Consider the following 24,408-nt stretch of genomic DNA (forward strand, 5'->3'; position numbering starts at 1 on the left):
GTTTTATTGGCATCATTAACCAGGCCAGCTTGTGGCAGGTGGATATGTTTCTAACTTGATGACTCATGTAAAGAAAATATCCTTCCACTTTGTGTTTTAGAGAGTTATATTAATGATTTATTAATTTGAAAATGGTATTGATACCAAGATATGCATGTAAAATGACATTTGTTTTATTCATCTAAAAGTAGGGCTGCAGTAGAGAGAGGAGAGAGCAACACATTATTTGCTGCATGCTCATTACCAAGTGGGGGCACCGGGGTGCAATGCATGCCCATGGCACACCACAGCTTCATTTTTCTTAATGAGGGGTCATTAAGAAAAATGACGCTGGTCCTGAGGAGATTCCGAAGAGACACAGTCACTTTCCAACATACTATAGCTGTGGATGCTGCAGCTGCAACACCAGCCCCCTGTTTGGTTTCTTATCTTTTCTTATGTTATAGTCCACCTCTCCCATTGCTATTGTTACCCAATATATTTAGTTTTAATTACTACAAGCTGCACTGGATGGTTTCCTGTAGTGTTCTATAGGATTGTATGCAGGTCTATTGATCTGCTGTGGCACACACACAGCGGTTAAGCAAAAGAATACATCAAACAAATATCTTTCATAAAGTTCATAAAACAGGTGCAGCAGCCTTACACAACATTTAAATAGACTATGGACTACAGCTATATCAAAAAAATTCCTTCTAATGATATTACTAAAATAAAATGGAAATATTGACAGTTTCTATTATTCTCCTTTATTGTTTAATTCAAAATAACAAGCGTAAGAAAATCAGATGCCCTTCCAAGAAGTTTCCTCTGTGTACAAGATTGACTTGAATTTCTGATGTTGGGTGCTGTATATTGGTTAACAGTGTTAACAGTAAGATGCCCTGTCCAAACAACAACAACAACAACAATAATAATATTCCATCCACCCATTATATATACCCACTTATTCTTATTTAGGGTCACAGGGATCTGAGGGATCTGCTGGAGCCTATCCCAGCTCTCTTTGGGTGAAAGGCAGGGGTACACCCTGGATAGGTCACCAGTCCATCACAGGGCCACATAGAGACAAACAACCTCACACACTCACACTCACTCCTATGGGCAATTTAGAGTCACCAATCAACCTGACATACATGTTTTTGGACTGTGGGAGGAAACCAGAGTACCTGGAGAAAACCCACGCAAGCACAGGGAGAACATGCAAACTCCAGAAAGGCCCCTGATGGGTTTCAAACCAGGAACCTTCTTGATGTGAGGCAACAGTGCTAACCACTAAGGCACCGTGCTTCCCAATAATAATACACTCAATAATTTAATTTGCAGTTTTCATAAAGACTACACTGAGCTTTCTAAATTAACAAGAGAATTAAACAAATTGAAAACAAAGAAATAAAATATAAAAAGCAAAGTTAGAATATGTAGCAGAAGCAAACTAACTTGAATAAAGCCCATATGGACAATAAAATTAAAAACTAAACTAAACTAAAAAACTAAAATAAAAATTAAAGGTTGGCAAAACCTTCCTGTAGAAATATGTTTTTAAGAGTGAAATTTTAAATCTGTCACTGTGACTTTGCTTTCTGTCCTCAATATTGCTTTCATGGACTGAGATATTTTCAGTAGCCTCATAGACAGTGACTTCTTGCTCATGTTGAAACAGATTAATGCTGCTGCAGAAGGAAACTGGTAATTACTGACACAAGACTTACTTATAGACACAGTAACAGTGTTCAGAGAATTATGTGCATATTGTTGATACCACACCTCAGAATTTACTAAAATGGTGACAATTTCTGTTTTTGAGTTAAAATACCTGTTTCTAAGAATATCATGAAGCCTTGTTCAATAAAAAAGGTAAATGGTACATTTTACATATGCTGACTTGAAAATGGGCCAAATTTGATCTTAGCACAATATAAGGGTTTAAGAGATTCCTCAATATCCTTTACACAGGATTGAATAGTATTCATTTCAATAGAATTAAGAATCTTTATAGGAATATATAATTGGGTATTGTCACCATAACAATTGAAAGAAACATCATGATGACATGACACAAGGACAGCATATATACAGAATACTGTAGCTGAACTCAGAGGGACACCACAATGGATGTTAGAGGATTTTAAAATGTTAATTGAGACACAGATCCATCTGTCTGTTAAATAGGATTGAAACTATCTAAGGGCTATGCTGTGATTCCTACCCAGTGTTCCAGTCTATGAAGCAGGATATTATGATCAATGGTGTCAAAGGCCACGTTCATGTCTAAGAGCAGTGAGGACTGAACTGAGTCCTGAGGCCTGAGTCAGTTGTCATTCAGAGATCATTTGTTACTTTAAGGAGGGCAGTTTAAGTGCTGTGATTTTGGCAAAAACCTGATCAGAACTTCTCAAATAAATGAAGGACATCAAGTATCTGAGAGGCAATGACCTTGTCCTATACCTATGATAAAAGGGCAATTTAGAGATAGGATGAAGATTCTCAGGAATAAAAGAATCTAGCTTGGATTTCTTTAGAATGGGCTTAACACTTCATTTTTAAAATAAGTCGGCACAGATCCATATAAAAGGGAACTATCTATAGTGGACAAGGCCCAACACAGTCTAGAACCAAGTAGGAATTTGGTTGGGAGTATGTCCAAGAAACCAAATGTTGTTTCATATGAGTAATTATAGTGATCATTGACCAAGGTTAAATGGGTGAAATGGGTTATGATGGGTGGGAGTCTAGACGGTATGGGATGGGAGATACGATTCATGCTATGTCTAAGTGAAACCACTTTAATTACAAAATGTAGAGAAGAGATTTTTACAATCAGTATCACTTTCAACACATAGTTTCATAGAACAAGTATTTAGTAACCTGTCCACAGTTTTCAACAGAAATCTAGGGTTTTTCTGATTATTGTAAATGAGCCCTGAAGAATATTTAGCCCTGGCATCTTTGACCATCTGATTATATTTAGCCACTCCTTTAAATCATGTAAATGTGTCTGAAGGCCCTACTTCTTCCATTTGTGTTCACATCTCCTGCACTCTTTTTTATAGTTTTGGATTTTAGCCAAAGCTGAGTGGCGGCAAAGTGGGATGATCTTTCATTCAGAGGAGCTACTAGATCTAAAATTCTAAAATATAAAGAATTAAATGCTTTAGTTGAAGCTTCAGTGGATGCAGACTCCGAAATTAGTAATTCATTGGGATTTAACGTTTTATGAAACTTGAAAAATGCTCCGTTCATTTAGAATATACCCAGGTCTAGAGATCAACCAAGAGTACAGGGAGAGTTGATTTCTCATTTAAAAATAATATAATTCTTGTCAGATAAATAAAATTCAGTAGTATTTACAAAAAGAAAATTTGACTAAAAAGGTCCAATGTATTAGCCTGGCCAGCCAGACTCACTCTTTTCCTCCAGCCTCAAAAGAGCTGGGCCAATGCTCTGTTAAAAAGGTATTGGTGTGTTTAGGGGGATGGTAAACAATTAGAAAAATTGTAGTAATAGGGCCACCAACTTTAATCATGAACACCATGAGGGATAAATAAACATTGGTAGATAAAAGTGAGCACTTAAGTTTTTTTAAAAAATAGCGAGTAAATGATCATAGTTACATGGACTGGATAAGGACAAGCTCAGTCACCAACATTAGATCTTCAGTCTGCTTTCCTTTAGGATTGTTTGATATCAAATAGCACCTACATACCAATTTGGCACCAATGTGCTTATTTCCCTTATTGAGGAATTTTGTATTTGTTAAAGTTATTGTTTGACCTTTGTTGCCATATTTACTCTTTCCAGAAATAGCCGATAAGATCTATAACCTGTTCAATGGCTACACCAGTGGAAAGGAGCAGCAGACAGCTTACAACACTCTGATGGACCTGGGTGCACCCACACTACACCGTGTGCTTTACCACTACAACCAGCGCTATGAGAGCTTTGGAGAATTCACCTGGAGGTGTGAAGATGAGCTAGGACCCAGGTAGTTATTTAAACTTTTTTGTTGCTCAGTTTAACAGTTTTTTTTTTACCTAGTCTCTAGGTAAAAAAAGTATTTTTAGTAGTATTTTTAGCAAATGGGCATTGTTTGGATGCCTTAGAAGTGCCTGTGAACACTGTTGTAGATAAGGAAGAAAAAAGGCAGGCAGTTTATATTTTAGAAATGACCGTGCTTCTAATATGTAACCTAAGATCAGAAATATGCATTCCTTCAACCAAATTGATCATCAACTTTAACTTGATGACCAATTTATCAGAAAGACCCAACATTATACAAAGCCCTGTAGGTCTATCCTGAGTCATACAGCTGAATCCATTAAATAATTTGTATGTAAATAATTCAGCTGTGTTTAATGTGATGAAACTATGGAGATGCATGTGTCTTTTATGAGTTGCCCTCCCAGAAACACAAAAAGAAAAACTGTCATACTGAATGTGTGCAGTTGACATTGAACCCTTCAAGCAATCAACAATCAGCCTGTGTTGGATCACAATTTGGTGTGAGCACCACTTTCAAGTGCAATTTGACCAGACTGCCCTTTCAGAAATGAAATAGCCACCAGCAATTTCAGATATTTTGGAAAGCCCAGATGCTCTTGCACTTCATAAAAAAATTAAACATATGGCAGATTTGGAGTGGACTAAAGTAACAGACATGCTCGATTAGTAAGTACTTTAACAGTTATTTATAGACCAAAGTCCAAATACATGTAGAAGACATTGCTTATTTATAGCTAACATTGCGTGTTGAGTTGAAAAGATAGGGCTTCTTCACATTCTGGATGATTTGTTCGGTTACTGTGAACACAAACATACTCTTTTTTTGAGCCAGTCCCATTAAACACTGACCTGCTGTGAAAAATACTGAACCAAATGTACTGTGTATTAATCCAGTGAAAGTGGTGCAGAAAAAAGGAACAGTTCTATCCTATTCATTTTGTATGGGATGCAATATTCTCAGTGCCTTGTAGCCAACAGCATATGATGCATGACAAATACTGTGCTCAGTGTTTTGCACATCAGGTCCTGCATATCAAAATCCATCTTTTCTGCATTACCACAGGATATTTGTGTAGACCTTCACATTCATACTTTGTGCCTCATTAACTTTATATTTTTAAGAGTAACTCAATAATTTTGTTAAAGAGAACTTTGATAACCTCAGTTACCACTTGTCCTGGGGTGTCTCAAGTATTTTATTTCTTAGTGGTGTTCAATTCAATTCAGTTCAATTCAGTTTTATTTGTATAGCACCAAATCACAATACAATCATCTCAAGGCACTTTACAAAAACAAAAAAACCCAAATCCCTTATGAGCAAGCACTTGGCAACAGTGGAGAGGAAAAACTTCCTTTAATAGAAGAAACCTCCAGCAGAACTGGGCTCAGTTTAGGCGGCCATCTGCCTTGACTGGTTGGGGTGAGTGGATAGAGCAGAGAGAAAAGAACAGCAACAATAAACAACAAATAGACACTGCAGTTTGGTGGGGCCAGTAACTGCACATCAGCAATATGCAGCTCCTTTTTTGCAAATGACATTGGGTTTCTCTGTTTGTCCACTTTTTTTAATCCAAAATACTTTCATACCCATGACAGGAGACTGTACTTTATCCAGTATTTTTCTTGGCTGTGGCACCTCAGAGTACTACAATAAGTTGCTGCATTTCCTTGTGCACATTTGAGTAGAGCACTCCTCCACAGAAAGGTATTAGAATAAATGTGCCTCTTAAAAAGTATCTACACACTGATGTTTATCCTTTGCAAAAATGGCATTGGGTCATTGTCTTTTTGATCAATGCATCACTTCAGATTGATCAATATACCCTTAGTTATGACTAGGACTACTGGAGTGTAGGCCACTGGACTACATGTTGACTACACTCCAGTCCAGTATTATTTTATTGTGTAATCATCAGAGAATATCAACCTTTGCATTCTCTTAATCTTTGAATGATCCTTTTAAATCTATATAGGGAGCAGGTCTATTTTTACAGGAGGCAGCCATGTTGCAGGGTTTATGGGTGCCCACAAGATGCTACTAAATCTTTCTTATCAGTGGCTTTTTAGACCTTTTTTGCAGCAAACAGGTGAACATTTTGCTGCAATGTTATAACATAATAATAATAATAATTATTATTATTAACAATCAATCTTCAGGTGATCGATACTTTTAAAGCGATGCAATAATTCAACTATGCAGAACGCTGTCAAATTCCTTCTCATATTCAATCAAAGCTAATCTTAGATTTCTACTTATCTGGGCATTCTCGATGATTGTTTTGTCCACAAGGAGCTAATCTTTGCAACCTTGTGTCTATCTTCTGTAACCCTTTTGCTCTGGTGACAATATGTTGTTGGCTAGCAGATGCTCATAGAGTTTGTTTGAGAACAAAGATGTTAGGATCTTGTGCAGTAGTTGGTGGGCAAGTTATTGGGTGTTAATTCTTAGGGTCCTTCTAGTCCCCGCCTTTTGGTACAAGGAATGTCACTCCTTCGGTGAACCATTCAGGTAAAGATTTTGGATAAGTGGTAGCTTTAATAAGGGCTCTGGCAAGATTGAGGTGCAGAGCATCCAAGTTCTTGATCCAGAGGTTTTGGATCTTGTCTGTACCAGACGCCTTCCAATTAGAGAGATTTTTGCTGACCAATTTCTTGTCCTCTAGGGAGTTGTCCTTCCATTCTGCTGAAGTTATATGCTGGAACTTCTGGGTTCCTAGCTTGATCCAAGAGGCTTCGGTGTTGTGAGACCTGCCATGCTACAGACGTTTCTCCAAAAGTGTTCGATTCATTCCTACAAAGGCGGTTCCAGCACAGGTTCAACTCTCTGTAGAACCACAGAAACAATCTGTTCTAGTGGAATTGATATTGTTTCTTCTGTCTTCAGAATCGTTGCACCTTAGCTTGAAGTTTCATTTTGAGTATCTTAGTCAACTCTTCCAGACCATACCTCGGGTAATTGTTTTTGATTTATACTGCCTTTTGATCGATTGTCTGGCTGGCAACTCCTTTTGATAGTTCCATCATCACTGAATTCTTCCGATTTAAAATCCTATTTTTCAAACGCATCTTCCATCTTAGACACTCATTACATTGCTGGTGTTTCCCTTTAGGCTTCAGTTCAATCTCATCAGCAATGATGGCTGCTATAGCATAGATCAGCTGACTGAACTCTGTAAGAGTATGACAAAAGCTATTGTTTTATCTCACACTCTTCCCCGAGATTACTCCCAGTGCTGAGTCCACAATATTTCCCTGCCAGCACCACATGGAGGTAGAGCTAGGACTTTGCCATGTTATTATAGTTGTTGTGGCTGTTCCCCTGTTGTGTGCAACTCAAACATAATCTTACTGTAATTCAACACCAAAACAATAACCAAACCAAGCCCCAGGTAATTCTATCTAGTCAAAAAAATTCTTTAACACATTTTTCAAAGAAAGCTGTAATTTGTTTCTAATTACCTTTTTTCCAACACAATTATAAACATGTCTGATCTCTGCAGTGTGCAATTCCTGTTCAGATTCTCAAAGGTGGGCAGATGTTCCGCTCCCAGTTTCTAAAGTGCTGTCTTTGATACGAGGCAGTTATTGTGAATTATGGGGGTGATTATTATGGGGGAAATTTATTCAGAATGACTGGAAAGCTGTATGAGCCTAACCTTCGTGACATCAACATGGCCATTTAGCAATGCACAACCAAATTTTCCCCCAACCTATGGATAAGTACCCATAATGTAAAGCTGAGACTTAATGTTTTCTGAGCAGTCCCATGTGTCTGATAGAAAATATATTTCTAACCAGCAGTCTGTGGTGCATGATTTCACTTTGGCAGGTTAAAGTGATTAGCCAAGGCTCCCTTAATTCTCTGCTTCTCTGTTTGTCTGTGGGTTCCCTTGCCCTTAATGAAGAATGTTTTTAATGGGGACCATACTGGAAAGAGCTGATGCAATTGAGGGAGTTGCTTCTGAAGTGTTCCATTAAAATACACTTAGATTAACAGCCCCTCAATTTAGTTAAAGTGTGGGTGATTAATGTTAATAAAGGCACCTCAATGCTGGAAAAGTGCATTCAAGGTAAAGCCTGGCAACAGGGGAAGGAAGTATAAACATGTATTGTTTAGCTGAGTCATTAAAGGACCTTAGATTTTCCTGTGTATCTGGTACGGTGGAAGTTACCACCTTGTAAATGGGCATGTTATGTCTCTTGACACCCACAACAGGTCAGATTTGTTCTTTGGCAGCTTTGATTTACAGTTTGACGTTGTAGCACACATCTGACTAACCAAGCTATAAATCCTCTATGCAGACTTATATAATCAATTCAGTTTCAATTAAGGTTATTTATAAAGCACCGAGTCACAATAAAAATCATCTCAAGGTGCTTTACATAGAAACATCACTCATGAGCAAGCACTTGTGGAGAGGAAAAACGTTCTTCAAATGAAGAAACCTCCAAGCTCAGTTTGAGCAGTCATCTGCCTCGACCGTTTGGGGTGAGTGGATAGAGGAGAGAGAAAAGAACAACATCAATAAATAACAAACTGACACTGTGCAGGCTGATGAGGCCAGTAAATGCACATCAGAAATAAATGATGAGATATGATAAACTTTATAAATCCCCAAAGGAAAATTCAGGTAGTCTTGTAGTGAAAGTAACATGTAGTCAGTAGTAAGTATAGTAACAGTCCAGCTCATGTTGGTCAGTCATCTTCCATTGTCTAAGGTGTTGTAGAGCCTGATGGCAGTGGGGATGAAGGATCTCCTGTATCGTTCAGTCCTGCAGCTCAGTGAGGTGAGTCGTCCACTGCAGCTGCTTCTCTGATCCATCAGGATGTTGTGAAGGGGATGGTGAGTGTGTTCCAGGATGGTCTCTACCTTTTTCTGTCTGCATCTCTCCACCACAGCCTCCAGTGAGTCCAGCCTCATTCCATTCACTGAACCAGCTTTTTACACCAGTTTGTCCTGCGGCCTCACATCCTTCTGTTTTATGCTGCCTCCACAGCAGACTGCAGCCGACCCCATCAGACTGCTGCCATAGTTTGGTAAAACATGTGAATCACCTTCCTGCAAATGTCTAAGGACCTAAGGAGGATATATAATATAATAATAATAATAATACAGGTCATCCAATTATTGGTGTGCAAGACTCTGTCCTTCCAGTGAAGGTCTGAATTTGCATTTGAATCTGTATTTGAATTTGTCAACATTTTTTCATATGAAATCTGATGTAGTGGGGATTATATTCAATATTTACAGGCTTATTTTTTAAGTTTTTGTTCTTCATTACAGCCCCTCCTTAAATCCCTTGTTTGTAGTTTGTTCCTTGGCTGCCTGATGGGAAGATACCTCTTACACTCAAATCAACAAGATCTGTGGTAAAACAAACAGTAAATACAAAAACAGACCCAAAGACCATACATTGCAGCACTGACAGACTCCAAACACACAGGTTCATCTTCCCAGATCAGCTCAACTTATTATTAATAAAATTACCCAGTCTTCCTGTCACAAACAACGAAGGTTTAATAAACTAAAAATGCAGATAAGTACTCTGCTCAGAATCTAACTCCATGTATGGTCACAGGTGCCAAGTAAGCAATAACAGGAAAGAACAAATGAACAAATGCAGCTTTATCTTTCTTGTTGCAGCAAATATTCAGATCTGCCATGTTTAGAAACATATCGAATCTCACTGAAACACCACTTGGCATTTTCCTGAGGACATTTTTGCTGCCTTTTTCATGCAACATGGCGTGACATTTTAACTTAAACCATAACTCACCGAAAGGCTGTCTCTCCCAGGCTTGACACTTCTTCTCCCAAGGGCCAGACCTTGTCATCGCCAGGGGAGTACCCATCATTAAACGCACGCTGCTTGGCTGTTGACTTAGAAACACTAGATGTCTTTCTTGTGTTGGGGTAAAAAAAAAGTTAAAAAAACTCCACAATCCTGGCCACTTCAGTCCTGACCGTGTCCTTGGTTGGACTTGATGCCATTTAATGAACTGGAAACTTTGACTTTTTTTATTTTCTTTTTGTTTTTATATGACAGTCTCTCTAATCAGAGGAGTGCTTGCGATAATAAGTATTGTTATAGTTGGAATTTCTCTTAGGAAATCATAATCACAATCACAGCAGACTGTTTACTTTGCTCTCTGACTTTTTATAGTTGAGAGCAGGACAAAAATATGCACAGTTAAAAGTAGAAGAGCCTTTCAGCTGCTTGTCCAGCAGTGATTTATTAGTTTCTGTGATACTGCATAGTGAAGAGAAACATATAAATATTTACATATTCTGATAAAAATTTCTAGTAGAAATATCCACTTGTCAATATCATTATACATCGTTGTGCATTTACTTTACATTTAAAAGTATCTCATCTGTCGTCCCCAGGAGCAATCCAGGGTTCTGCCTTGACTGTTTACCATCACATTAAATAAAAATACTGCTGTTTTAAAGAAAAATAATAGGCTTGCCGCAGAGGCTGAATGCAGTGAAGTTTAAAAATGGATTAGTACAGTGTTTTTGAAAATGTGTAGCTGAAAAGTACACAATATTTTAACAGCGTTTGTTCTCTGTTGTTAAAACATGAGAGCAGAAAAATAAGGAAATTCTCAACATATCCAACATCCAATTTTTTTGTATATCGGTTCAATGATTTTATCATTAATGAAGCATCAGTATTGCACTGGCTGTGCCAGTGTGCAACTATAGCCTTATTTTGAGAATACATTCAAAGTGGATATTAAAATAAAATTATAAAACAAAACTAGTTGAAAAATACACTTGACTTCTAAACGGGATCTTAACGAAATACAGAAAATCTAAAGGTCATCAGAGGTCACAGGTCCAATTAGGCCTGGGGGGAGGATGGGAATAAATGTTGTACATATAGAAGAACTAGACTGTGTGTAATAAACAACAAGATGAGTTTCTACTGTGACTGCTTTGAAATAAGTATTGTATTAACACGTTTTGAATGAAAACGTTATGCTGTCATGATATCATGTTGTTGTCAACACACATATAAAACAAATAAAAACATATTCTGATGACCATGTTGAGCAGCTGATCCCAGGACTTTGTAGCAGGGTATGTTTATCAAACTGTTGTAGAAGAAAGTCTCCTGTTTTTCCATTGTTCACCTGTCTCTCTACAAACTCTACATACTCTGATTAAACTCATTCACACTTGTTTATATCATCTGTGTGTGGACATATGTGCGTGTTCTACATACTGTATAGCATTTACTGTATATATCATATATGTGTACTATTTATATATACTATAAATACACTATATATATATATATATATATATATATATATATATATATATATATATATTTGACTCAGTCCAAATTTTTGTCATTTCTGTTTTGTCTCCCCCCCCCCCCCAAATTTACAAAAATGGTCACTGGGTCTATATCTGCAAAACAGATTTTATTTGTTTTTGTAACAATATCTGTTCACGATAACTAAAGCATGATAAACATTATGGCTGCACTCAAAGAACTTGGTTTAGGTTAGGGGAAAATGGTGGCCTTGGTTAAACAGTCACCTGACAGAAGCTGTTTATTGTTTTCTGAATTTAACCAAAACCACAAACTTTCACGTAACCAAAGCATTTGAGTTTTCTAAACTTAACCACAAGTGAGACTTAGGATGTGAATTCCATTTTCCAGTGTCAAACTCATGTGCTGTGAACATCAACCATCTACCCAGAGCCTGTCCCAACATAATGCTTTCAGGACTGGAAAAACCTTTGAAAGTTAATATAATTCAGAGAGCAAGCACGACACTTCCAAAACACATCAGAAAAAATCATTTAGTAGAATGTAAATACAGTTTTTAGGCTCTCTGTATGTTAGGTGTCTATCAAGGTCCACTCAGTTCCTAGTTCCCAGATCCAGCACTTACAAATGTCCAAGGGAATCCAGGAGGTGTCTTTATGAAGTCTCACACAATGGATCATGGCCATCCTGTTAGCAAACAGCTTGTTAATGTGGTGGCAAGAATTTCCTATGTTCTGTCTTTTTTGGTCTTTTTGGTTGTTTATTTGTAGATCAGGTCTTGGTTTTTTAAGTTATCTATGCAGGTCAGATGTTATTTGAGCCAAATGTTTGGCCCCACACAGCCCTCTAGTGTATGGGAGTGTTTGAGGCTAATTTTGTGACACACTCCATCAGCCCATTCAATACACCCAAAGTAAATTAAGTATTTTTAAAGTAAATACTGAAATGTTAATGTGTGCACATGCCACTGCTCTTTTCCAAGCAAATGTGTGCCTTATGTGTGACCACATCTGTATGTAGGCTATATATTTATGTACATGTGTGTTACATAGGAGTATACTCATGCATACATTCCTGCTTTCATGTGCATAGTCAAAACCACACAAAGGTTGAGCACCTACATTGTATCTTGCAGACCAATTTCTGCTCCTATACATGTACAAGGATTTATGTTAACAACTGTTGCTATTTAGACCCAAATGTTCCTCTGATTTCCTGACAAATGGAAGCATAACAAACCACATTTCTTTTCTTTATTTAAAGCAAATAAATGTCCCAATTTCCTCAAACCACTGAAATCTGTGGCAAAATATTGGGAACACAAAGAGGTTTTAGAAAAATGATATGTATGACAGCATGGCAGCACACCACCAGTACCAACATAAAAGTTGTTGTCTGCAGTCAGGCTGTCCAAGAAGACCAATATCACTTAGCAGATTTTTCTCAATAGTTGCCAGAGCAGTGGGGATGTTTCCCTACAGAGCACGCACATGTACATATAATATTCAAAATAAACTCCACTTCCAAATACAATTAAATGGAAAATTCGAAGCACGTATTAGACAGGCAACAGCAGACAGACTGTGTCTTCTCAGGTATCTTTATATGTAAAATAGCTTTGAAATTAGAAAGAATAATATTAACACAGAAATATGTTTAACCATAAGTGTTTTGCCAATTTGAAAGGAGCTGTGGTTACAGCATTAATAATATATTTATTACTAGAAATTACATGAAAGACTCATTAGGTATTGAAGTGAGTGAAGTGAGTTTTACCTGGTTGTTTGAACCTTTGAATGTGGTTTGGTGGGGCTAGTAAAGTAGCTGCAGTTGTCATGTGACTGATGGACTAAGACATCCATTTGCATGGGCTGCTGCATCTGCAGAGGTACTTATTCTATCGGAACATCGTGCCCACCTTTCTTACTGATCAAGCAAGTAATTTAGAGACTCTGCTCTGTATACATATATATATATATATGGTGTGTGTGTCTTCCTCAATCTCTGGTCCTCTACCAGAGGCCTGGGAGTTTGAGGGTTCTTCGCAGTATCTTAGCTGTTCCTAGCACTGCACTCTTCTGGACTGAGATCTCTGATGTTGTTCCTGGGATCTGTTGGAGCCACTCTCCCAGTTTGGGGGTCACAGCCCCGAAGGTGCCGATTACCAAGGGGACCACTGTTGCCTTCACCTTCCACATCTTTTCTAGTTCTTCTTTCAGCCCTTGGTATTTCTCAAGCTTCTCATGTTCCTTCTTTCTGATGTTGCATCTCCTTGGTAGATGCAGCACTTGATGGAGACTTGTGCAATTGGCTTGAGCTTGGTCACTAGAGTTGTTTTCCACAGTCCCATTGAGTTCCCTATGAAGGTTCTTAGAGTCCTATTGATGTTGTATAGCTCCAGACATTCCAGGATCCGTGTGTGAGGCATTGAGTTGTAGGCTTTCTTGTAGTCAATCCAGGCGGTGCACAGGTTGGTCTGTCTGGTTTTACAGTTTCGAGTGACTGCTTTATCTACCAGTAGTTGTTTTGTTGTTTTGTTTTGCTCCCCCGGTGTCCTTACCCATTCCTTTCTGAGCCCCACTCATGTATTGAGCTATGTGCTTACTCATCTTAGCCACTATGATGCCTGACAGGAGCTTCCATGTTGTGAAGAGGCAGGTTATCGGGCGGAAGTTGGATGGGACTGCTCCCTTTTGGGGGTCCTTCAGGATCAGGACTGGGAGGATTGGACTGGGTGGGTCTGTTCTCATGTTACTACCCTGCCACTCAGAGTACACTTTGGACGGTTCAGTGGAGAACACCCTGTTTATTCTCCTTGCTTCTATTTCTCTGGTGTGCATCTTCAGGCATGTGGCCAGGGCTGTGATTCATTGCTTGGCAGTCTCCAGGGCCTCAGCTATGGACAGCTTGCTGTACTTCTTACCCAACTTCATCCCACTTCTCTGCAGTTCTGATAGTTGGCTAACTTCTCTCCGTGTTGCCCTTATTTTTGTCTCTAACCTCCGTCTCCATGCAGGATACTGCTCCTTGGTGGTGGTGTGTATTTTGTGGCCAAGCATCTCAAGGATCACTGTTGCCGTGGTGTATATCAGCTTGTTGGTCTCAGTGATGGTCACAGTAGGGATTGTTTGTAATGCTGCATTCACATCTCCTAGTAGACTTTCAGAGGGTACATCACTTAGTCTTGGTAACCGGCTACAGAGGTTCGAGGTGTCCATCTTACTCACGATCTTCACTCTCAGGTTAGCTGCTCTGGTGTTGAGCATGTGTGGGCTCATTATTGGGGCTTGCTACCCAATCCCGGGCGGGGATGGTATTGTTTCCCCCCTGACCTTGCGTCCTGGCTCCCCCTTGCGGTAGCATTTGTGTTGTATCTCTTCAATCTCCAGTTCTGATAGCAGTTGCTGTTTGCAGATGTTGGAACACTGAGCTACTAGTTGTTTTGGTCCTAGTATAGATGGTGGGTTTCGAAGTTTCCATAGGTCCCACATCCTCTTCATGTAACCCCTATCACTGGGGTTACTCATGTAGTAGCATTCCAAAAGTTTTCTATTCTCAGCCCTCGTCCATGAGTGTCATGCTCCAGTAGCCCATTTTATATATATATATATATATATATATATATAAAATTTAATTTATGTATTTATTTATGAATGTATTTATGTATTTTATAAATTTATTGAATCATTGAATAATGAGCCACCCCCAATTTTACAAAAATGGCTTTAAAGTCAGTTCATCAGTGTAACGTGTTCTGGTTCTGGTGACTTAGTGCATCCAGCAGACCTGTGGCTTGGCAGAATAGGGACACTGAGCTGTAGAAGTGTTGGTTTGGCTGCAGAGTGAGGAGAAGCTGTGCATGGAATGAATGAAATCTCTATCTACTGCCATTTTCTGACTTAGACAAACACTTGACAAGGTTTCACCGTAGGGCCCAAACAGGGTTCATCAGGCTTAATGGTTATTTATTGCACTCAGTGTCCCTAAGAGATGCCTTTATGTGAACTCTGTGCATCGTGTTACTAATGCAGATGATTTTTCAGCTGGCCTGGTTTGGCCAAAGGACGAGTTCAAGCATTTCATAGCCTTTAGGCTGCCTCACCACGGTATTAAAGTCATCTATTAGCCTGTTTTCCTCTACAGGACCAGCTCTTCACTTGCCTCAGCGGTTCATTTCTTCATTCATTTATTTTTCCACTGTCCTACCTTCATCTTTCCTGCCCAGACCTTCAGCAGCCAGTGTGTGCTTTGGGTCAAAGTTGGAATATGTCAATAACGCACACCTAAGCTCACGAGCTCCATCAGACAGGAGCAGTGGTGGATGGGCAGCCTGTAGGTTGCAGCAACATCATTCTAAAACAACAGCAGTTGTGCTGTGATTTATGGTTTATAGACAATGTATCTGTAGGCTGAAGTGCATCAACACTCAGAACCCACCTTCCTCCAGATGCCTGGCAGCAAGTGTCTCACAGTTTCTTGCCTTTTACTAGCTGTTTCAACTCTCTGATAGAAATGTGCATGCTGTGCTTGTTTGTTTCAGACTAAAACAAAAATAAAGTTATAGTATCCAACAAAAATGGTTGGGACAGAAAACAGATAAATATGTATCTCTAGTTGTTCCCACAAAGATTGATTGACTGAATGATTAAGTAATTAAATTAAGATGCATATGTGGGACGTGAAGAACAGTGCACTGAGAGATGCAAAGAGCAAACCTGAATGGGTGACACAGTAGCTGTTTTACAGGAAGTCAAGTTCATAATTAAAAAAGCAGAGTTAAAAAAAAAAAAAAAGAAATCACACATTGGTCCTCTGAATTGTTTGTTCCAACAGGAAGGCCGGCCTCATCCTTTCCCAGTTAGATGAACTCTCTCTGTGGTGTAAGGGTCTTCTTCAGGAACCGAAGATCGGCCTCCGCAGAATGTCCCTCAAGTTCTTGTCCTGCCGTTACACCGACACCAAGGCCTTTGGGCTGAACTGGTCAGACATGGGCCAGGATGTGCACAAGGCTTGTGACGAGCAGACCCTCACTGTCATGTATAATGACTACGGTGAGCCCAAGGAGCTCTAAAGGTATTCCGAGGTTTTGGTTTGGATGTACACAGGAATATGGGAGATTTGTGAAACCCATAAAAATTGAATTAGTCATGCAACTCCTCTCACATGTACCTTACTAAATATTTCCTTTCTTTCTGAATTTTGCATTGATCTGAATCTGAATCTGAATTGAAGCAAATAAAATTATGGCTTTACATTTATTTCTTTAAGATATATGCAATTGGTATCATAACCAAATGCCTACCATTATTTCAAATGTGATTTACTTGCTTTTCTATATTATTGGTAAATTTATTTAAAAGTCCTGTTAGAGCTTCCTGCAGTGGAGTAGCGTTGCTCCATACCCTTTTGCTGTGCCTTATGTGAGATAGTCCATTCCTCCCTAACAATGAAAATCAACCCAAACCTGACCCTTTCTGCAGATTCTCAATAAAATACCTTCCTTGCTACATGGATTCTCAGTGGTTGTTCTCCATTGATAAATAAGAGTGCATAATAATATGCCTTTTTTGTACACATCACAATTGTACAAACAGAGGCACCACTGGGAGTCTGATGAAAGAAGTGAAGCAAAGAAGGCTTAAACTGTAAAGCAGCTGCATTTATTGGATTTGTTTACTAAGCACCCAAGGGTAACTTGTATTACTAGTCTCTTCATAGGTTTAGATGGTTTTCATCAGCCTTCAGTGTGAACATGGCAATGGAGGAATAGATACCTCTGACCAAGCATGGCAAACCAAAGCAGATTCAAATTCAGTAGGGCTCACCACAGCAAAACCTGAGGCTGCTTTAGAAGAATGTCACCAGAATCAAAAAGCCAAAGTTATTTTTTCTTATTTTTACAATTCGACCAGAGTGTTGCATAAAAAATACATCCAAAAACTAAAACTGTTGTGTTATTAAATGCACATTTCTTAGTAGAACTAAGAACATTAGAACATACAAATTAATTGACCCTCTTTGGTAAATTTTTGATACAGAAAAAAAAGTGTTTGTTTTTTTTCCTTTGCTTTAAAAAATGTCAAATTTAAATTATGAACTTCATGAGGTAAACTAATTTGGCTTCTTTATATTCAATCTGAAAATAAAAGGGCAGACATGGGATAGAAAGGGTTACACCTCCTATGTACCTGTTTAAATCCAAACCATGCCATATCTTTACAAATGCTGAGAAAGGGCATGTCTTGATGTCAAACAAGTGCTCAGAAAACCAATAGGGATAATGACATTAATAGGCATCCTACAGCCAATCCTATACCCTGTTAGTTGCTTTCCCAGAACTAATTTCTAATCTAAAATCACTGCTTTGTTAACTGTACATCTCCATTTAAAAATGAACCCAGGAGAGACTGGGGGTTATCAAAATGTTACAGATACTGTACAAGTCATTATATCTGCAGTTTCACTAGTACATACCAACCACATTTAAATGTTTTAGTGGTCCACAGCGTAATGTTTATTATGAATTACTGAAACACACAGAGCAGGCAAATCCTTGGGTATACTTGGGCTAAACATCAAGTTTCTCCTTACAATGTTTTGTTTTTTTTTTTCAGCTTAATTGTGTGGAGTTGCTTGTAGTCATTCAGACATGTTGAAAAGCGAATACAGTGAAAGCTCTTTAAGGAACCTTCATGTAGTGACTATTCAAACAAAGCCAGTGTTTTAATAAGTTTACAAAGTTAAGTTTCTATGAGAAAGCTGAGGTAGCATGTGAGCATTTTACTATAGGGAACAAATACAGAGAAAACTAAAGTATGTAGATAACAGAGTAGAGTCCTGTGGAGGGTATTTTAGTAGTAGCTATAGCTATTGAAACTGAACCCTGTACATAATGTCCTAGAATTTTAGCGATATAACCTCCTGAATGTAGTATTGATAGTTTGCATTTGTAAGAGAAGCTGTTATAAAAGAGTTTTAGGAAAATCACAAACAAGGTCTTTATCTCTACATCATCAATAAAACCTTCTAAAATAATTTCACAGTATTTTACAGTTATCATATTCTACCCATTCTAACCAATGAACTCTGCTAAAGATGATAATTCTGTACTGAACCTGCAATTAACATTGTCTTAATGTTTTTTCAACTGCATTTGTATGATTAATCTTCATGCATAAATCTCTGGAAAGCTTTTTTTTTATATTTCCATTATTACTGTGTGTTTATTGTATGGTTGCTCTGTTCTTTGACTTATTTTTATTATTTTATGTAATTTTATATTTTATTGCTGTGCAGTGTCGATGTTGGAGATTGATCTTAAAGAAATGCAAATGTATATTATTTTTGGATTTTTTTAACAGCTCTTACATGTGAATACAAATATTAATGCTTGAAGAGTTTTGTATAGGCAGTAAAGTATTTCATAATCTCATCCCAGTGTAGCACAGTGCAGTGTTTACCTATGTATATAAATGTACAACAGGTGATATTTTATAACATTTATGTGTGCTTTAGTAGATACAGTATTGCACTGTAAGATCTCCTGCTTAGCTTAATCTTTGCATTTAGATCAGTCGACTGATTCCAGGGTTGATGTAAAGGGCACAAGCTTTTACTTTCTTTGTTCTGGTTGGCCTTTAAAGATGCTTTTCATTGGTTTAGAAAATACTTGTCACAAACTGTAAGTGATTAGTTGTTTAAAAGATCTTGATAATGTGAGCAGAATTCAACATGAAATGAATATGGCAGATAAAATGTAAAACAATCTTCTATCTGCATGATAAAAGTCATTCAGTACTGTACTGTATGTGATATCATAAACTCAACTTTTTCAACTTCACTCTTTGCTACTTCAAGGAACATTAAAAAATGTATTATGAAAAGTGGATAAATAGACATTTCTGGCTACTATTCAGAATCCTATGGTGCCTATTTGTGCCCGTGACGTGACAGAAATCTTTTTGGAACTGAAGTCACAGGTTCTTGTGGTTACCCCAGTCAGTTAGGTAAAAGGGCAGCAGTTGTTTTTAGCTTTTAGATGTTTAAAAATACTATTAATATCACATTAATATCTTTAAATAATCCTATTTATTTAATTTGTACCTGTCCTGCCAATGTTTGTAATATAATGTAATCTCGAAGATTCCTGACACATGTGTATGCTCATGTAATTGGTGCATAATTCATAATTTATGCACTTCATAATTTCTGAATACCTCTGTCCAAAGTACTCTTTGGTCTGTTCACTCAATTGCAGCAGCACATGTTAATATATTATTACAATTTATCCTTGTTTATATATTACACAATATATTACTACATAGAAACAGTGAACAGTTGAACCAGTGCTTGAAAAGAAGAATCAAGTAGAAATCACACTGTGGCATGGCTAAATCAAATAGCTTCATCTGTATGTATGACCTTCTCAGAGACAAGATTTCAGATTAGAGAAGTGGCACTTAGTTACTTAGTCTGACTTGAAAAGGCAATAAATAAAACTGTCTGATATTTTAAATGCTATGATAGGAAGCTTGATAAATAGTCAAGGCACTTGTTAAATCATTCTTTGTTTCAAACCTCTGCACAGAAATCCACAAATGTGACATCCTGTGAAAATGACCAGAAATCAAATAAACCACGAAAACTACCACACTGAAGAGTCAATATAAAGTTGCTATTTATTTCATATACAGTATAAAGTATAGTATAAAGTAATATCACAAAGAACATGATACATGCGTTTTCATAGATACAATATTTGGATGGTTATGATGTTGCTTACTTTATTGTTTCTGGCTAATGGGTAACATTTCTGACATACATACACCAGTCAAAGGTTCAGACCCACTTTCAGTTCAGCGAGAAAATATACCCAAACTTTTGACTGGTAGTGTGGAAACATGCAAGCAGGAGAAAGCTCAAGTCCATGTTGAGAGTCACAGCTGCATGTGAACACAAATGTTTCCTACAAAAAATTATATATTTGGCAACTGTTTAATTTGATTAATTGTTCACTAATTTGTACAGCACATCAACTTCACTTTGTGAAAACTTACATTTTAGAGCTACCATTTTGAGATATGGTGTTCACGTTGTGCAGTTTGTATTCGGTCCTGCTATTTTATTTCATTTCCAATTGGTATAGTGATATCGGATGATATAAAACAAGCTACTTTTTATTGAATCAAAACCACTTTTGGGAAGTCCTGTGCACATGCTGTATGCTACAGATAAATGTTTGTATTACTCGATCTGTGATATACATAGTGATGAGTTGCGTCACTAATATATGATATAGTAGATAGGTAATCCAAATACATTAGTCTATACATATTATACGTCTTCACAGATATTTATTCTTTTATATTACTAACAGCTACATGTCAGAAAGAACTGCTTTGGATAAGCATCTGATGAACACTCATAAAGATAAACGATTATTTCAGCATATGGAAGGATTTTTTTTTTCTTGCTTTGCTATGAGAGACTATGAGACTATGGTAGTTTAGAGGTGGTGTTTCTCTGTAGTAGAACAGAAGTGAGACACCTCCTGAATTTGATTTGACTAGTACTCATTTGGTTTTGAAATAATTCTGGGATGCTAATATATATTACAGTAAACACAGTGGCAGTACCCTTACTCTAAGGGCTATGTGTGTACTGAAGAGTTTATCCCAAAACTAATCATGTTCAGAGAAGTACTTTAATCCAACAGTGATTTGATCCAGTAATGATGAGTTGAGTTTGAACAGGAGTGCTGTTTAACCCTGTTCTGAACTGGACCTCAGTCTTTTCTCTGTTAGATTCCCACTTTTAAAATATCATTTTCAGTCCTTACACAAATCACCCAGTGAAGATAACCCATATATTCTGAACAGGGAAGGCTCTAAACTGTTTAGCAGACAGATCACTTGCGGTAACATAAAAATGGTCTTCATGTATTAAGTCTGACTTCAATCATATTCATGAAAAAACTGTTTTGTTTGTCTGTTGTGGTGTGTATTCTGTGGTTTAACTCTGTCTAACTAGATTATTTCATCTCTCCATCTTATTGAATTCCACTTCCAGTTCCACCTCCTCCTCCTCCTCCTCCTAACATGTCCTTGGCTTTGCTCTTATTCTCCTCGGCATCCGGATCCCGACAAGTGCACTCATCCTGATTGCAGTCTGCCCCAAACTGAATGACCTGTCAGTAAACAAGCACAACATTAAGCACTCTGCTTCCCAAAGATATAAATCGTGCCATCTGTGACTGGACACACAAAAACATTAGATGTCACATTTCAGGCCTGTCTGGTGCAGAAGTCACTTTCAATGGATGACGACACTGAGAAAACGCACATTTTTTTCAGATCAAATCCTGCTTATATTTTTATGTCCATAAGTGGAGCAAAGGCATAGAAATGAAGTAGAAAAAGCAGTAGGGTAAAAGGAAATATTACATCAGGAGTCAATGAAAAACGCACTCAGAAGTCTCCCCAGTAGGGATGTTACATTTCAACTGTAGCAAATAGCACAGCTTTGAATGGCAAAAGCAGACAATAAAAAATAAATTTGCTGCATGTGACCTAGCAGCTAGTAAACAGTTTTATGCTGAAAGGTAAGTACTGCTTAGTAACCCGAGAGTGGTCTTAGCAGACTACTTGTATTTCCTCACAGTTTCATAGAGAACTCCTACAGCCCCCCGGAGGCCGATAAAGTGCATGATGTCAAATGTTTCAACGTGGCCTTTGAATGGAGAGAAACCTTGAGGGTCTTCAGGGGGAAGGCGGGAGGAACACACCGCCCTGGAGGTAAACGGATGAACACATGTTAAGAATCAACAACAAGAGGCTGCCAGCTCTTGTCTAGGAAGCGAGCCATCACCACAGGTTGCAAAATAAACTCTGGTGCCCTGCGAAACAGTCTGTTGCAAGAAATGTAAACATTCGCTCCTGGAGAGAAGGAATGAGAGGAAGACTGAGAGAAAGAAAGGGAGAGGAAGAAAGGAAAGTGGGAGGTAGAGAAAGAAAATAAGAATGATGGCAAGCAAGGCGAGGAGGAGAGTGGGAGGTAGGAGCTTGTCGGCCTTCACTGCTGATTGCACTTGCTTTTTGGAGGGAGACGAGGTTGATGGCAGGGTAATCGTTTCACTGAGTGCTCTCAACAAGCTGCAGAAGGCCCAGTTTCATTTAAAATGCCAGCAGTTCCATTTAAGATGAATTGGCATGGCCATTAAATGTTTCCTTAACAGCTTCATTTTGATTCATTGATGCAGGTCACAACAAGCCAAGCAATGCCTTCTAACCACCTTTGGAAGAGGCACGGGTTTGTTTTTGTTTCATCCATAGAAGCAAAAGCCAAGTCTTGACTGTCTCTAAATGGCTGGATTACTTGCTTCCCTGCTGTTTACTGCAACATATTCATGAACAGACTTCATGTGACAGAAAGGGTTTTAAAGCGATGAATCAACAGTGTAAGTAATCAAAACCAAACCTGCAGACTTGTCTGCCTTCTGTTCACTCTTCGCTGATTTTACTATATTGGCCCTTTATCAGACTAAAATACCAGTTAACAAATCAAAGGAAGACTGTGTGTTTCCATAATTGCTGTGACAGCTCAGATCTTTTCCTCTGAAGCTTTTCCCTGTTGGCCAATCACTGAATCCCACCTGAGTCATCACTCATGTAGCCCTCCTCCCTTGTCATTGCTGCAGCTACCTTGTAATTCCAATACTGACCAAACTCCATAAAATGGAGGCAGTTGGCCCACTTACACCAAGCTAGACACAAATAGATAAGAATGTGGATTAAAATATTTGATGTAGTTCAGATGAGGACTACCTTGAATTGCAAGATACAAGAACAGATTTCTAAAAGGACAGAGTATAAATAAATCAATCAATCAATCTTTGGGTGTTTATGGTATGATGCACTGAAACTTTACTGGCAAGCAACATCCCATCTCTCAACATTTTCCTTGTGTAGCAGCAGAGAAAACCTCATGTGGGTAATCCTGTATTAAAAACCTGTCATTTCCTACACCTGCGAGAGGTCACATAGAAACACAACGAGTTCTGTAAACAAACCCAGCTCCTCAGTGCCCCCTCCTCTGCTCCAACACTCTGCTGGAGCCGCATTGGCTGTCAGTATGCTGACTCTCACGGTGGTTTAGTTCACTTCCTCAGAACGACCCCTGTTCACTGAGCTGCTGTTTTACAATGGCCGAATTAAATTGCAGTCTGCCAGGCACCTCATTGCCCCCACCCATACACCCCCCACCTCCTCCTGTAAAAGAGCAGTAAGTGGCACTCTGGCAGCTCATTTATTCTGATGGCAGGATCTGTGAGCAAATCATGTCCCGCTGTGGACATAAAGGACAGAGCTGAGGGTTGGATAAGGCAGAGGCCCTCACTGAGTATCACAAATATGTGGCTGCACAGTAGCCAAATAGGGTATAGTGAGAGAAGGCGGGGGCAGCTACTTCCAAATGTCCACATGGGAGAGAAGTTCTCATGAAAGCATAGAAAATAGGAAAAAATGTGTTTACGTAGAGGCAGCTGAGGGAATGAGTGGCCTGGTTTCCACCACTGGCACAACCTGTACTTGCTCATTATTATTCATACCGTTCCTGTTAGCCACCCAGTATATACAGCAATCATTTACAGCAATTAGTGTAATGTGTAATTTGCATCTTGTAGCGAGCATGAACAAGCTATCACCAGGGAGAGTATATTAGGGTGGATAAACAAAAACATATCCAACATTCCTCAGACTAATAAGGCTTGCCATGCTCTTAATCTTATGGACTTTAATGCTATTAGATTATAGACATACATGCGACTCACACTGTAGAGCTGCGAGACAAAGAGGTTTCTCGTTTTATTATGATTTTTTGAGGGCATTTCCAACATAATGCAGGGGAATGTTGGTTCCAGTGTGCTAAAACTGTTACAGAATAAAATCTTTTCAGGTATATGACCATGTCCATATGCAGTCTGACGTCTAACCCTAACCCAACCCGAGCAATTTTCTTTCCCAGTGAAGTAATGGCTTAATATAAGAGGTGAGAAACACTGTTGTAGCATGGGGTAGTGAAAAGCTGCCTATTCACCATTTGAGAGGTAAAGCTGGAGGG

The 24,408-nt window shown here is 38.4% G+C and overlaps 2 protein-coding genes across 2 annotated transcripts in view; one reads left to right on the forward strand and one right to left on the reverse strand.

The window, feature by feature from the left end:
* astn1 (astrotactin 1) overlaps nt 1–16,619 on the forward strand; it is a 377,251-nt gene extending 360,632 nt beyond the window's left edge. Inside the window, exons 23-24 of the mRNA XM_026312724.1 lie at nt 3,802–3,985; nt 16,126–16,619. Coding sequence (XP_026168509.1) covers nt 3,802–3,985; nt 16,126–16,363 — 422 coding nt within the window. The 3' untranslated portion in view covers nt 16,364–16,619. The remainder of the gene's footprint in view (nt 1–3,801; nt 3,986–16,125) is intronic.
* Nucleotides 16,620–20,026: 3,407 nt separating this feature from the next.
* The window catches only part of pappa2 (pappalysin 2), a 68,433-nt gene continuing 64,051 nt past the window's right edge, over nt 20,027–24,408 (reverse strand). Inside the window, exon 27 of the mRNA XM_026312715.1 lies at nt 20,027–21,478. Within this exon, the coding sequence (XP_026168500.1) occupies nt 21,341–21,478 (138 nt within the window). The 3' untranslated portion in view covers nt 20,027–21,340. The remainder of the gene's footprint in view (nt 21,479–24,408) is intronic.

This window comes from Mastacembelus armatus, chromosome 17 (assembly GCF_900324485.2).
Source record: "Mastacembelus armatus chromosome 17, fMasArm1.2, whole genome shotgun sequence".
In the NCBI taxonomy this organism is placed as follows: Eukaryota; Metazoa; Chordata; class Actinopteri; order Synbranchiformes; family Mastacembelidae; genus Mastacembelus; species Mastacembelus armatus.